This window comes from Trichosurus vulpecula, chromosome 2 (assembly GCF_011100635.1).
Source record: "Trichosurus vulpecula isolate mTriVul1 chromosome 2, mTriVul1.pri, whole genome shotgun sequence".
Taxonomy (NCBI): Eukaryota; Metazoa; Chordata; class Mammalia; order Diprotodontia; family Phalangeridae; genus Trichosurus; species Trichosurus vulpecula.
The window spans coordinates 54,114,910-54,129,437 of record NC_050574.1 but is presented as its reverse complement, the minus strand read 5'-3'; the positions used below and the strand labels follow the sequence as shown (position 1 = coordinate 54,129,437).

Genomic DNA, 14,528 nt, shown 5'->3' with positions numbered 1-14,528 from the left:
CCCCCGCCGCGCCGACTCCCAAGGGAAGGCGACGCCGAGAAGAAGCCTGCGGGCTCGTCCGCTCCGCCGCGGGGGACGGCGCGCGCTCCCTCGGCTCGGCCTTCCGGTACCCCGCGGCCGCGCCGGCAGGGGGCGGGCGTCCCCTTCGGGCTTCGGGGAGTGCGCGGCGGGGGCGGCGGCGGCGCGCGGCCGTTGGCGGGCGCGAGAGGGGGGAGACGGGAGAGCGGGCGCGCGCGCGGGGGCCGCGGGGCCGCGGGCAGGGGGGCGGGGCTGCAGAGCGCAGCGGCGGGGCCAGGCGGACGGACGGACCCGCGGAAGGCAGCCAGCGGCGGCGAGCAGCGGGCGGGGAGCGGAGCCGACAGGCCGCGGGGAGACGTGGGCGCCTGGAAGGGGGGAGAGCGCAGAGGTAACGCAGGCCGCAGCCTAGACGGGACGGAAGGGGAGGCCGTGGTGGGATTCCGCGGGCCCCGGAGCGCCGGGGGCCGAGGCCGCCACCGCCCCTCCCTCAGGCGAGGCGAGGCGAGGCTAGGCGAGGGGGGCGGGGCCGGGCCGACGCGAGGAGGCCGAGGGGGCCATCCTCGGGAGGGGGGGGGGGCGCCAAGCGCCTTTTGTTTGCTGTTCCCCCAAACCGCCCCCCCCTTTTTTCCCACCAGCCCCTCGCGCCGGCGCATCCTCCTGGGCCCGCTAGCGCGCGCGTTCCCGCTTCTGTTTTGTTTGCAGTCGCGGGGGGAGGGGGTGAAATGGTGAGGGTGGGAGGAGAGGGACGTTCCTCCCAGGACCGGTCCCTCTGAGGCCCTCCTGCGCCTGCGCGGCCTCTTCCTGCCCGGCGTTGATTGGCCGACGCAGTCCCCGTTGGCCCCTCAGGAGCTGCGCATTCTCCGAATGCCAAGACTTGGGGCCTGCCTTTACCGTAGCACTGACGGGGCCCCCTCCCCACCTTCCCCTCTTCTTGCACAGTCTGCCATCCCCACCCGCATAGTTAAGGCCCCATCTTTTAAACTCAAAAAGATTCGGGAGTCGGTGATTGGCTGCGGCGCGCGCGATGGGCCCGGCCCTCCCGCGGGGCTCCGCCCCCCTCCGCCGCCGCCATTACGGAGCCGGGTGCGCAGGGGGCGAGGCCGAGACCCGGGGCTCGCTCGGCTCGGTGAGTGTAGGCAGCCCGCTCGTTGGCCTCCTCCGTCCGGTCCGCGGGTAGCAGCGAGCGAGGCGGCGGCCCCCTCTGGCCCTTGGAGGGCCTCCGTGAGCCGGCGCCTCCTCCGGCCTTGGGCCTTTCCCCAGGCCTTCGCGGCCTGCAGCCCCTCGGCGCCCTGGTGGGGCCTGAGCCGGACCTGGGACTCCTCTTGCCCACTGCCCCCCCCCCCCCCCCGCCACCGGTGTTCTGGTCACGCCCCCGCCCCGGGCCTCGGCGAAGTTTGGGGCTCACTTTAGCGTGGGGGGGTCCCTAGAGAGGGTTGCCCGGGTCAGTGCAGAATCCGAGGGGCGTTCGTGGAGAGACTTTGCACGCTGGGAAAGTCTCAGGGCTCCTGAAGCCCCGGATCCGAATCCATCCTCCCAACCCTCATTCACCCTAAATAAAAAAGGGACCAAACTGCAACTATGTTCAGTCTTAATCTAGGGTTGTTTCCTGTGGCCCACATCACCTGCTGCTCTGATTTGGAAAGTTTTTTGGAGGCGATTTAGGTAGTCCCAGCCCGATTAGGTAGCTGACAAAACTGGGTTGTGAGAATTGGAGAGTAAAGAGTTTAATGTAATAAGGCCTGGGACTGGGAGCCGGAAGAAGCCAGGTTCGATCAACTTTCCCTGGGTCTTGGTTTTCTCTTCTATGAAGGAGAGGGTCGAACTTTACGATGGCCTCTTAAGAATTTTCTAGCTCAAGAATCTTATTATATTGACTTACACATTATCCTCGACTTCTTTTAGAAGCAAGTATTGGCATTTATCTGCATGTGTTGTAACCATGTAGGCAGAAGTATTTCAGTAAAAATTTTACCTATATGAAAGTAGTTAAGTTTTATGGGATCCTAGAATTCAGTCACTTTAGAAACTAGATATAAATGGTTTCCATTCACTTATACTATTTTACGGTTATTGTGATTTAATTTTTTATGCCTATATGGCTCTTGAACCAGCTGCTATCTTTAAAAAATACGACGCATAGTGTTTTAAAGGACATTAAGTTAGCTTTTTTCATTACTAAGCAAATTGGAAAAATCTCATTCTTGTGTGAAAATCCTGACAAGCTTACAGGTGACTTGTGGTGTGTCAAAGTAATATTTTGTATCCCCATGCACCCGGCTTTCCTCCTTTAAACAGATACTAAGTAGATACTTAGTGAATGCTTGTTCCTCAGTCAGAATGTGAAAGTGGAAGGGGGATGCCCATTTGTTGGCCTGGCAACATGTACATTATCAAATGTTGCATGCCTTTTGTACTGATTTAGACGCTTAGTGCTTTATGTAAATTATTTATATTTGTGTGTATATACATATATATATATATATGGAAATACGCTCTAGCAGTGATTGCTAGGTTATGCTTTTAGTATTTCTTTTCAGTTGAAAGTAACTGAACTGAATGTTAACATATCAATTATTTGCTTCTGCAATATCTTTTTTTATTGACCATATTAAAATAACCTAAGTGCTTTCAGAGAAAAATCAAGTCCTTGTTCTGATTTTGGTGACTTCCATAAGAGTTATAAACTGCAGACTTTATACTAAAGTAGCTTGTTTTCTGCAAGGCTAAAGCTAAGGTGTATTGCGCGGGGGTTTTGTTAGCTTTCTTAATTGGAGACTTGTAAAAGAAGTTAATGACTCCATTCTTCTTTCTCTTCCCCCTCCTCTCACTTCCCCACTGAGGTGCACTAAGTAGCCTGAAGTAAAGCTTGTATCTGTCTGGCACTCTTGAGATCAATCAGTGTATATTCAGTCTTTTGTCTTGCTAATGTTTCCTTCTGTAGTGTTAAGACTTTTCAGTGATTGGTTTGTATTGTAAAACTCCTACCTTCACAAAAAGATCTAACTCTAAGCTGAAGTTTTAAATACTTTTACTTTCAGTTGGGAAACATTTTTCAACATTGTATCCCCAAAAGCTTTGTTTTATTTTTTAGGTTCTTTTTGATCATACCGAATGCAGTATGATTCTAGATTTCCTTGTGGTTTACTTTTTCTGAGAAATTTATTTAGTAGGTGGCAAGAAAAGGGTGTATGTGTGTGTATCTGTGTATTTGATTGTGTCATAATTACCACAATTTTGCAAGTACTTTTTTTGAATAGAGTACAGAATTTTTCTTTTGAGTCGTGTGAATCCTTAGAAGCAAAACCATTTTGTTGCAATATCTAATGTCCCATTCAGCATGAATATTTAGAGTTCTATGATGCAAACTAAACATTATACAAATGTGTTTTCTTTCTGGGGGTGGAGTTACTTCCAGAAACACCCTGAGCAGAGGTGTCAAATTCACCACAGTTTTCTATAAGCTCCCCACAATTCACCAGTGAGGCCAGAATCAGATCAAAATATAATTGGGAAATGCTTAACAAAATAAATAGAAATACAGTTCAACACGAATAATGTTGATTTGGTTTCCTAAATCAATACATAGTGGCAGGGATCTATTTCTATTTGAGTTTGATACCACTGGTCTAAAGTGTCCTTGTCACACTTCTAAAGTGAAGTTCTTACTTTCTCCTCATTTAGAACCTAGTGTTTGTTGTGGTATGAGTCCCTCATAAGGTGTCAGTCAATTAACAAGCATTTATTTAAGTGCTTACTATGCCTCTGGCACTTCAGAAGCCCTGGGGATACAAATAAGGAAGTGGAGGGAAGCAAAAAGAATCCTTGGCCTCAAAGTGCTTATATTTTAACAAATGAGGTAACACATGTAAATCAGTGAAAAGGAAAGCATCCCAGGCACCGAGAATGACCGAATGCAGAAAAAAACCTACAAGTAGGCCAGTGTAACTGATTTGCAGTATACATGGATCGGGAGCAAAATACAGGACTAGAGAGGTAGGTAGGAAGGGTTTCGGTTACAAGAACTTTGCAATTCAGTTGGGCAGTGAATAAAGTAAGGAAAGTCTGTGTTCCAATTCTGTCTCAAACATTTAGTCACTATTTGACCCCAGTCAAGTCACTTCTGTTTGCCTCAGTTTCCTGAACTGTAAAATGTGGATAATAATAGCACCTACCTTACACAGTTGTTGTAGGCACTTAATAAATGCTCTCTCCCCACCCCCCTTCAATGCCAAACAGAAGACTATATTTTATCCTAGGGGTAACAGGAAGCCACCTGAATTTAGTCGGGGTGGGAGGTTGTTTTAGATATGGTGCTTAGAAGCTGCTCATCTGTCAGCTTTTCATTATAATCACTAAAAAATAAGATAAACAGTTCTAAGAATGCTGACATTCAGTTCAAAAATAAAAACAAACCTTAACTGTAGCATTTGGAAAGCATTTAGACTTTGTATACTTACAATAATTTTTTTTTTCTGGACAACTGAAATCAGCAGCAGTGGTAGCAAATGTGATACATTTGTCAATACATATTTGTATTGATTTATAACTTTCCAGTTTGGCTAGATTTTCGTGATTTCAAAGCTCCTTCCTTAGATTTCTTAAATGGACAGAAACAAGGGTAAAGAAGGAAAGACTCATTTGTGTAGCAACATGCATTCATGTTAAGTATGCACCTGCTATTAAATTTTCAGCTGCAAGATTTTTGTATACCCTCAACACTTAAACTATTGGATGTTGCTCACGGTTCTTTTTTTTTTTTTTTTTTTTTTTTTTTTTTTTTTTTTTTTTTAAGAAAGCAAATAGGACACCCCTTGGTGTGTACTAGAATTATGTGACCAAGAAATCACCTGAAAAGAACTTTTTGAAATACTTTCCATAAAAAAGAAATGTGGCCATATCTTGAGAATACATCCTCTTCAGATACGTAGTTTTTGATAGAACACATTTATTGACTAGGCTGCTGGGAGGGTTTTAAACAGGACAGATGGAGCCCTCAGCCTGGAGTCAGGAAGACCTGAGTTCAAATCCAGCTTCAGTCTCTTAGTAGCTATGTCCCTGGGCAAGCCACTTCATCCCTCAGTGCCTCATTTTCCTCATCTGCAAAATGGAAATAATAGCTTTTACCTCCCAGGATATCCTGATGATAAAATAATATTTGTAAAGCACTCCGCAAACTTTTAACTCAAAATCATCATCATCATCATCATCATCATCATCATCATTATAATACATCAGAAGCAAGTATTTTACTGCCCAGTTTACTATTGAATTCTTTGCTTTGGGATAAGACTCTAAATGATTTCAAATTTGGTGTTTTTCTTGTTATTTATAATGTTCTCTGTGGTTTTGAGTCCCAGGATTCTCCACAGTTGTCCCCTTAGAATTGAAAACTTGTATGTTTCTAAGTAGGCTTGGAGCCAAATTTAGGAGTTTTGAAATAGCTGATTCTGTCATTTTGCTAATTTATGCTTTTTTCCCCAAGTGCAGAGCTACAAAAAATTAAGCTTATTAAAAAAAAAAAAACCTAAACACATTGTAGGTAAATAGGATTTTTTTGTTACACAATATATTATCCCAGCCACTGTTTGTCACAATTTTTAAAAATCATTGAAAAAATAGTATTCTTTCTTACAGTATTTAATTGTGCCTTTTTCCCCCTACCTTTTAATTGTTTAAAAATATGAAAAGTAAATTTTTGAAATTTAGTGTATTGCTGCTCTTTTAAAGCCTAGCTTTGCTTCCCAGGTCTGTAGAATCTCCCTGTGATGCAATATTCTGTGCCACCACCATCCTTCTGAGTACAGTGTGGACTTCCCTTTAAAGGAGAAGAAAATTGCTTCTCTAACTGTAAGACAGTAGTGCAGACAGTTTAGACTCTCCATAACTGTTCCCTTTAGACTAAAAGCCTTCTTTCTTCTTTGGAAAGGTGTGCTCCTTATAATCTTATGCTTTCCTCTTTAAATTCATAGATACAAGTAGATTTAATTCTTTGCAAGTTTTTACCTGGCCTTTTCTCAAACTCTGTTCATCTGGAAGACTCAATACTGAACAGGCTCCTGCTTAGGCTTCTGCTTTGGCTTCTGCATTTGTCTTAGTTGCTGCTTTAAATAGTTTTATATTTTGTTAGCTATTTTATCATATTTTTTAAGATGACCAAGTCATTTCCCATTTAAACATATATATTTATATATATAGCTATATACTTTTCCTTTGGGTTTAAAATAAGTTTAGTCTTTTTAGTTTAGTTTTGTTTTTGTTAACCTTCACACCAGGTCTTTTCTGTACTTTAGGTTGACTCCTCACTGCACTGTGAAACCATTAGGAAAAATCCTTGTGGTTAAAAGCTGAGGCTTCAGAGTGTAACCTGCACTTGGGCCTAGAAATTAATTTAAATGGCGACTGATACGTCTGAAGCTGAACTCGTCCATCCTAAGGCACTCCCACTCAGAGTAGGAGCTCAGCTGATCCACGCGGACAAGTTAGGTGAGGTAGGGGCTGGCCCGTTCTTGAAGCTCGCCCTTGGATCCGTCCCTGACTTCCAGCCCTGCCAAGGGCTAAGTGGTGGTGCATTCTCCCTCCCCTACTTTTAGGAGCCTGGGTTATGAGTCTGACAAAACCAGAAGTGCACAGGTATCCTTTTCATCTCCCACTCTTCTAAAAATTCCTGAAATTCTTTGAAGTTTATTCCAAATAAAACATAATTAATTTTGGTTGCCACTTTAAATATGAACATAAAAAGCTTGAGATGTATTTCCTAAAAAAAAAATCACATTCACCTTCAGAGAAGTTACCCTGGAGTCAGCTTGAAGATTTCTCCAACATCTAACACCCAGCTAGGCCCCCTTAAAAATACCAAATAAAATTTAATTCAGCAACATTGTCATAATCATTTGATTTTGGCTATCTCTGAATTTCTCTTCAAAGGTTGAAGATAACACCATGCCCATTCGTAGAGCTGTGAATTCTACCCGGGAAACTCCTCCCAAAAGCAAACAAGCTGAAGGTGAGGAGGAGAAACCAGGTAAATTGAAGCAGTAGTGGAGATTGTTTTGTTCAAGTGTTGTTTTGCTGTATTGTGGACTATTGTGAATGTTTCCAAATTAAACCTGAAATAGAATTGTCGTTTAAAAATAAGAAGTTAAAGGTAAATAAAATGAGGGGGCTGGACTAGATGATTTTTTAAATCCCTTTCCAACTGTAGACACAATCATGGGGAATTCGTCATGAGCAGGTAAATTTTTAAGTGTTGGCGGTGTGAAATAGTAGAATTTCCTGAATTATTTGAATAACATACATCAAATCATTTGACAAGTAGACCATTGAAATTCTCAGCTTAAGATTCCTTTCAGATATAAAATTTTTAGATTTCTACATATTCTCTCTATTAGGAATGAGATATATATGAATTGCTTTTATTGTTTTAAAATCTCACAATACTCACTCCCTTGAGATATTTAAAGGGACTCTGAATTTTCACAAAACAAGGATTAGATTTGGCTAGCTTAGACTAATTTTATAATTAGTTTTAATTTTCTGATTATATACCAGCTGTCAAGGTCAATGTAAACTTGGTGGCAAAGGATAATCAACTTAGTTGTTACATTAGGGGAAAGCTGTATGCTAATTCATGTGTTAATGTTCTCCTTTATTCTTTTGTATGCAAAGTTAATTGTTTAGGGATTAATATCCTGACTAGTCCTTTCTAAGTAAAAGTATCACTAGGCTCAGTATGTAGTTTTTTCTTCTGCTAGCTTTATTCAAACAAGACACAGCTCAGTTCAGCAAACATTTATTGAGTGCTTCTAAACAGAATACAAAAACAAAACCATCCCTATCTTTAAAGGATTTACATGGATTATAATCTGTGTACACAGATAAGTAATTGTGTAGCATACATAAAAATTAACATGGGAGCCCATATTTCAACATTAGCTCTGGAAGGAAATTAAAAAGCAATATTTGAGTATGCTGCTTGTTCTGCAGGATTATAATAAATGATTTCATGATTTAATACGTACAAAGACAGAGGAAGGATCTCAGTTATTTACTAGTAGAGTAAAATCACAATGCAACACACTATACCACAGATTCATTTACACTTCAGGTCAAATTATGTCCCCCATTGAGGGACATTTCTGAGCATAACACAAAGTGGCTATCAGAGTTGATATCTACTGCTACCCCCTTACCATTGTTATAAAAGAGTTTTGTTGTGATAGTGATGTTTTGGAATTGAAAGTATATAGGGAAAATTCATAGGAGCCATCAAAGAACTTTGGTTGAAACATGCTTTAGTATGGGAGGAAAAAACAAATAATGGACATTGTTGGGTAGGTTGGAAGATTGAAGTAACACATAAGAAAGATAATACAAACCTTCTTCCCAAATAGAGAGAAGGATTGGATAAACAGACCAGCAAAAAGTTAGAGAAGCAATTATTTGCAAGCCGAATCAGTGAATTTAGTTCAGTCTCTCACAATTCATATAATGGTGTCCCAAAAGTCTTAGAGCCGTTTAAAGTTTCAATGCCTTAAAACTGCGCTAACACTTGGGGGATACCCTGTATCAAGATAAGCATGGACAGATCTACATGAACTGATGCAGAATAAAGGAACTAGTCAAGAAAACAATAAATATAGTAACTACACAACGTAAACAGAAAGAACAACCACCAAAAAAAGTCAAAAGTGAATGTTACCGAACTTCATAAATGGCAAAGGTCCTGAAAGATTTATAAAGAGATACTCCTACTCCAACCTTGTAGAGGTGGGAAGTCCATAAGTATTACCTTTTTCAACTTTTCTTTGTAATAATGAGCCAGACATGAAATATGGCTTTATCTGCTCTGGGCTCCCTCTTTTTAAGAGAATTATAATTAATAGCTGTTGGTTCCCAGGATAACTAGTTAAGAGAACAGCTAATTGTGTCTGCTCAGACCTTAGTACTGCAGTACTTTTCCCCATTCAAGCTTTTTTTCTCCCTTCAAGGCTCATAACATATGTAAAGTGGTACTGTGACATTCTATAGAGTTTCTAAGCCACTGAGAAGCATACTCTCCCCACAAAAGATCCTCATAGTTAGACCAGCTCAACAACCAAACTTTCATAAGCAAAACTCATTTCAGACTAATTTTTAACCACAAGAAGTCTTCTTTTTTCTTTGAAAAGTTTTTTTGCATCACCTCAGTTTCCCCATATTCATCTCAATGAACCGTCCTGTCTATATAAGACAAAAAACAAAGAAATAATCAGTATAACTGATCAGTACACTGATAAAGTCTGAAAATATGTGCAATGTGCTGTACTTAAGGATCTCCCACATCTGCAAAAGGGTGGGGTAAAAGTGATTTCTTATCTCTAATTTTGGGCCATGCTTATTCTTTATAATTTTACAACATTCATGTTTAGGTTTTTTGGTGGTTTTTTTCCCATTTACATTGTAGTTATAATATATGTTATTCTCTTGACTCTTCAGTCTGTATCAGTTTATATAGCTCTGACCATACTTCTGTATTCATCACATTAATTTCTTACAGCACAGTCATATTCTATTACATTTATGTACTACAACTTATTTAGCCATTCTCACATCTGTAGGCATATAGTTTGTGATTCTTTGCTCTCACAAAAAGTGCTGCTAATAAAAACTACTATAAATACTTTGTTGATAAGAATATCCATGTCCTCCTTGTAGGATAAGCCTAGTAAGCAAACTGTTAACAGACTGTTTAACAACCACATGAAAGACTGCTTCAGATAAGTAATAATAAGAGAAATGCACACCAAAACAATCCTGCAAATTGGCAAAGATGACAAAAAATAGGAATGGTCAGTGTTGGAAGGTTATAGGAAGATAGGCACACTAATTTGTTGGTGGTGGAGCTGTGCATCAGTAAAACCATTTTGGAAGCAGCTGTCTGTTCAGATGTTGTCGTCTAAGTCAGAGATCTGGAAAGGCTACATAGCAGCTGCCCAGATACAAAGATAGGATAAATGCAGACATTCTCCTTCCAAGTTTTCAGTTTGAGCCTTATGCAGTGGTAGCCTTGTGTGTATTCTTCCTTTTCATACCTAACTTCCACTTTGGAGAATGTTTGATTGTTTCCTCTTCCTTATCTTCCTCTTTCTCATTATGTCAGAACAAGCTAACTTTTTCTTTTGAAATTCACAAAAGTATTCCTATCCTGCATTGAAGTTCTCCCCTGATAACTCATTATGGCAAGGAGTGGCCCAGGGTTCTCAAGGCCTATTCCAATAGAAGAAAAGCTCTGATAAGTCCAGCCAAGCTAAAAGGTGACAAGTTTGTCCCCATTTTGGACACTGTCTTATCTGAAGACCAACCTAGCTAAGTATGGAGATGGCTCATCACTAAAACAATGGATATTTGGTGATCAATTTTTTCAGACATAGCAATCCTAAGGTATGGATGAATTGTAATTTTAAATGGTGAAGGAAGTACGTAAACAAATGAAATCATAGATCTTGAAGTATGTACATACATTTGCTTCCTTTTCATAGCTTTGCTGGACCAGTGCCTATTTTGTTATGTCAATATAGATTTCTTCCCTAGATAGATAGCTTTAGTGACTTGCAGAGTAAGATATGGCCACTCTCAGGATTCACAATGTCCATTTGAGGCTGATTGCAGTATTCAGTGGCTTACTGAACATTTGGTAAAAGTGATTGCTCTTTTAAAAATCAGAATTGGATTTTTCCTGTTTAGGAACCTATGTCTGAGGTTTCTAAATACTCATGCAATTCTAATATAATTTTAGAACCAGACATAAGTTCAGAGGAGTCTGCTTCTACCGGAGAAGAGCAAGAAAATGAAACTCCACCTGCTACATCAAGTGAGACTGAACAGCCAAAGGAACCAGAGAAAGAGGAGAAGGGAGAAAACAAGCCCTCTGAAGAAACCAAAAAGGAGTAAGTAGTTAAGTCCTCCTCTGAATCATAGTTATTGATGAGCCAGATTTCTTGTAAAAGGAATAGAGATAGAGTCATTCCATTGTGGATTTGGAGAAGAAAAATATATAATACTGCTACATAGGTTTTGAACTTAGGTACTTGTTATACTTTGAACTGATGAAGCTTATAGTTAATTCAAAAATAATTCATATTTGGCTTTAGAAAGCATTTTAGACTTAGATATTTTTAGGTATGCGTGTGTCTGATTTTACCATTCATAAAGTAACACTTCAGACAAAATAATAACTAGTGTAAAGATCTAATTTAGAAGCAATTTACCCATCTTTATGCTAACTCCATGTGAAGAGTGTCTCTTACTAACCAAAGGTAGAAATTGTTATTGTCTACCCACCCTCTTCCAAATTGCTAGTTTACACTTTCTCTAAAAGAGGGTCTTTTTAAACAGTACTAAAGTGAATAGATGACTTTGAAATTTTGAAAGCAAGATTTGCCATGGTTAATCTGCTAGTGATAGAATTTAGATGACAAAGAGTTTTTCTGGTTTTCTGTCACAAGAGAGTGGGTAGCAGCAGGAAAGACTTCAAATTCATTCCATCCTTTCTGTTCTTGACCTAATGATGTTAGTTTTCCCTATATTTAATAAAGAAAAATCCCCAGGAACTATAAATTCCAGATTTAAATCTTTTGGAAATCCTTTACCCTTCCCCAAGTTCGCAAATAGGTACCAAAAATTGTAACCAGCCTGTATGATTATCAGAAGTCTTAATCCATGCTTGTTAATATCTTAATGATACTGTACTCACTATGGGATGAAGCAGTAATCTAAAGGAATGTGCTAACATAGGGCTGTGGGGTCAATTTCAGTTTTTACTAAAATTGTTCTTCAACTTGTAGCTTTTTTTTCTTATTTGGCTTAATTTCTTCTATGTCCTGGACCTCCAGGCCATCACTAATCTGAATGATTCCTCTTCCCTGCAACAAAAACATAAACACCTTCTGGTTCATTTATGGAGCTTAATTTGTTAAAAATTATTCCTGTTATATATATTCTTAGGTTTTAAAAAATAAAATTATCCTGGCTGCCTTTCCTTTCAGAGATGACCTTCCATGTTTAAAAGTTTACCTTGCTTAATTGAGATTTTTGTTATTATTTTAAAGTGAGAAAGATCAGACTAAAGAAAAGGAGAAGAAAGTGAAAAAAACAATCCCTTCCTGGGCTACTCTTTCTGCCAGCCAACTTGCTAGGGCACAGAAACAAACTCACATGGCTGCTTCCTCACGCCCCAAAATGGATGCAATTCTAACAGAGGCCATTAAGGCAAGTGAAAATTCATTTTAAATTTATATTCTTGACAAGTCACTTTTAATTTTGTTCATCATTTGTTTTTTTAAAAAAGACTTTTTCCAGAAAATCTAAGTCTTATGTTTTGCTTCTCAGCAAATATTTGAGTAGTAAAGAACCAGTGTAATGCCTTAATACTTTTTAAAAGATAGTCGTATTTGCATTTACTGAGCATTGGTAATTAAAATTAAGCTATTATCAAAAAGATACTACAGCATGTGCTTTTTAGCTTACATATAAAATTTCTATTTTAAAGTAATAGATGACTGAGGAGCTATAATATTTAAAAATTAGACTCACTGTAGGTAGCTATTAGGATTAGTGAGTTTTGTTTTTTAGGTATGTTCTTAGATTAGTCACATTTTATACTGTTGTAAATAGCTCTATTGGCTGAACATGACTGAAGGTAATTTAAGAGTATTCCTAAGGAAATAGTTTTTTTTTTAAAAGCCTTTTTGTTTTATTCATTTCCATTCTCACAGCTAAGGTTCTGATAAAGGCATTAATGAATCCACATTAATGGGCAGAGAGACGCATAGCTTTTAGGAACAGGAATGATAAGTCCTCTGTACTATGTTAGAGATTATCTGGAATTTTGTATTCCATTCTGGCCACCATAGATGCTGATACGCTGGAAAAGGTCTAGAAAAGGGCAGCCAGGATGATGAAGGGCCTTGAGTCCATGTCATATAAAGTTCATTGAAGTATCTGGGGATGTTTATCCTGTAGGAGGGAAGACTCAGGAGGAGTCAAGAATTGTCTTCAACCATAGATTTAACCAGTTCACTTGAAATCACTTGCCCTTTTGATCATTAACAGACGCCTTGCCTTTTTTTTCTTTTCTTTTCTTTTTTTCTTTTTTTTTTTTAGCAAGGTAATTGGGGTTAAGTGACTTGCCCAGGTTCACACAACCAGTAAGTGTCAAGTGTCTGAGGCTGGATTCTAACTCAGGTCCTCCTGACTCCAGGGCCAGTGCTATATCCACTGCACCACCTAGCGGCCCCAGACAGATCCTTGCTAAATCCCGATCCAGGATTACTACCAACATCTGCCTTCTCTGTACTGACTAATGTGTTGCTCTACAGAACTGAGGAAGTCAGGATGACTTGTCCACCATAAATTTGGACCATCTCAACTGGGTCTTCACTGCATCAAGGCAATCAATGCCTATTTCTTCCCTAATTGATTCTTTATTCTTCTTCCACAGAAACTGACTTAAAACTTCTCACATCTCCCTCTTTTCCCTTCTCTCAGCTAAGGATCACTGCCATCCTCCCTCAAAGCCTTTTGACATACCCTGTTCTATATTCTCTCACTCCAGTTTCTAATAAAGAGACCTCACCAAGACCAGCTTTATCATCCTCTCAAGCTATATCTACCCCTTTCACAGCCAAATTCCTAGAAAAAGCAGTCTACATTAATTTCCTCAACATCCTATACTATCACATTCTAACACTTTTCACACTGACTTCTGACCTTATCCTTTTACAGAAACTGCTCTCCAAAATTTTCAGTGACTTCTTAACTGCTAAATCTAGTGGTTTTTTTTTTTAACCAATCTTCATCTTTCTTGATCTTTCTGCAGCATTTCACACTGTTGACCACCCCTTTTTCCCGGCTTCTGTTTGTTTTGTTTGTTGTATTTTCATAATATTCTCAGCAAGTATTTATCAAGTATCTATTGTGTGCTAGATACTGTGCTAAGTGCTATTCTCATCTGGCTTATTTTCCCTACCTGTCTGACCACTCTTTCTCAGACTCCTTTGCTGGCTCATCATCCATATAACACCCTGTAAATGTACCCTGTCCTAGACCTTTTCTCTCTCCATTCTTTCTCTTGGTATGAGACAGTCATCTGCATCAGCTATGTAGATGACTCTCAGATCTATATATCAAGTCCCTCTTTGCTGAGCTGCAGTTCTGTGTCTCCAACTGCCTATTTATTATATATTATTTATATGATTTTTATTTATTATATATTTCAAACTGTATGTCCTGGAAACATTCCAAATACAACTTGTCTAAGAAGCTTGTTATCCTTCCCCCCAAACTACCTGTATTCCAAACTTCCCTATTTCTGTTGAGATCACCTTCCAGTCTTCTTAGTTCATGACTTTGGCATTATCCTTAACTCTTCATTCTCTGTCACCCCACATACCTAAACAGTTGTCAAATCTTGCTATTTCTGTCTCTTGCACCCAACCCCTTCTTCTATTCACACAGATCCTCATCCATAGCCT

At 40.0% G+C, this 14,528-nt stretch overlaps 1 protein-coding gene across 8 annotated transcripts in view; it reads left to right on the top strand.

Moving 5' to 3' along the window:
- The first annotated feature begins 266 nt into the window (after window positions 1–266).
- The window catches only part of HP1BP3 (heterochromatin protein 1 binding protein 3), a 34,709-nt gene continuing 20,447 nt past the window's right edge, over window positions 267–14,528 (top strand). The window contains exons 1-5 of one of the 8 annotated variants that reach the window (XM_036742697.1): window positions 267–406; window positions 6,309–6,506; window positions 6,943–7,021; window positions 10,793–10,943; window positions 12,105–12,264. In XM_036742697.1, the coding sequence (XP_036598592.1) occupies window positions 6,411–6,506; window positions 6,943–7,021; window positions 10,793–10,943; window positions 12,105–12,264 (486 nt within the window). In that variant the 5' untranslated portion in view covers window positions 267–406; window positions 6,309–6,410. Of the gene's footprint in view, window positions 407–1,055; window positions 1,145–6,308; window positions 6,507–6,942; window positions 7,040–10,792; window positions 10,944–12,104; window positions 12,265–14,528 lie in introns of those variants that run through there. The other 7 variants (XM_036742695.1, XM_036742702.1, XM_036742698.1 and 4 more) reach the window with 7 other exon arrangements.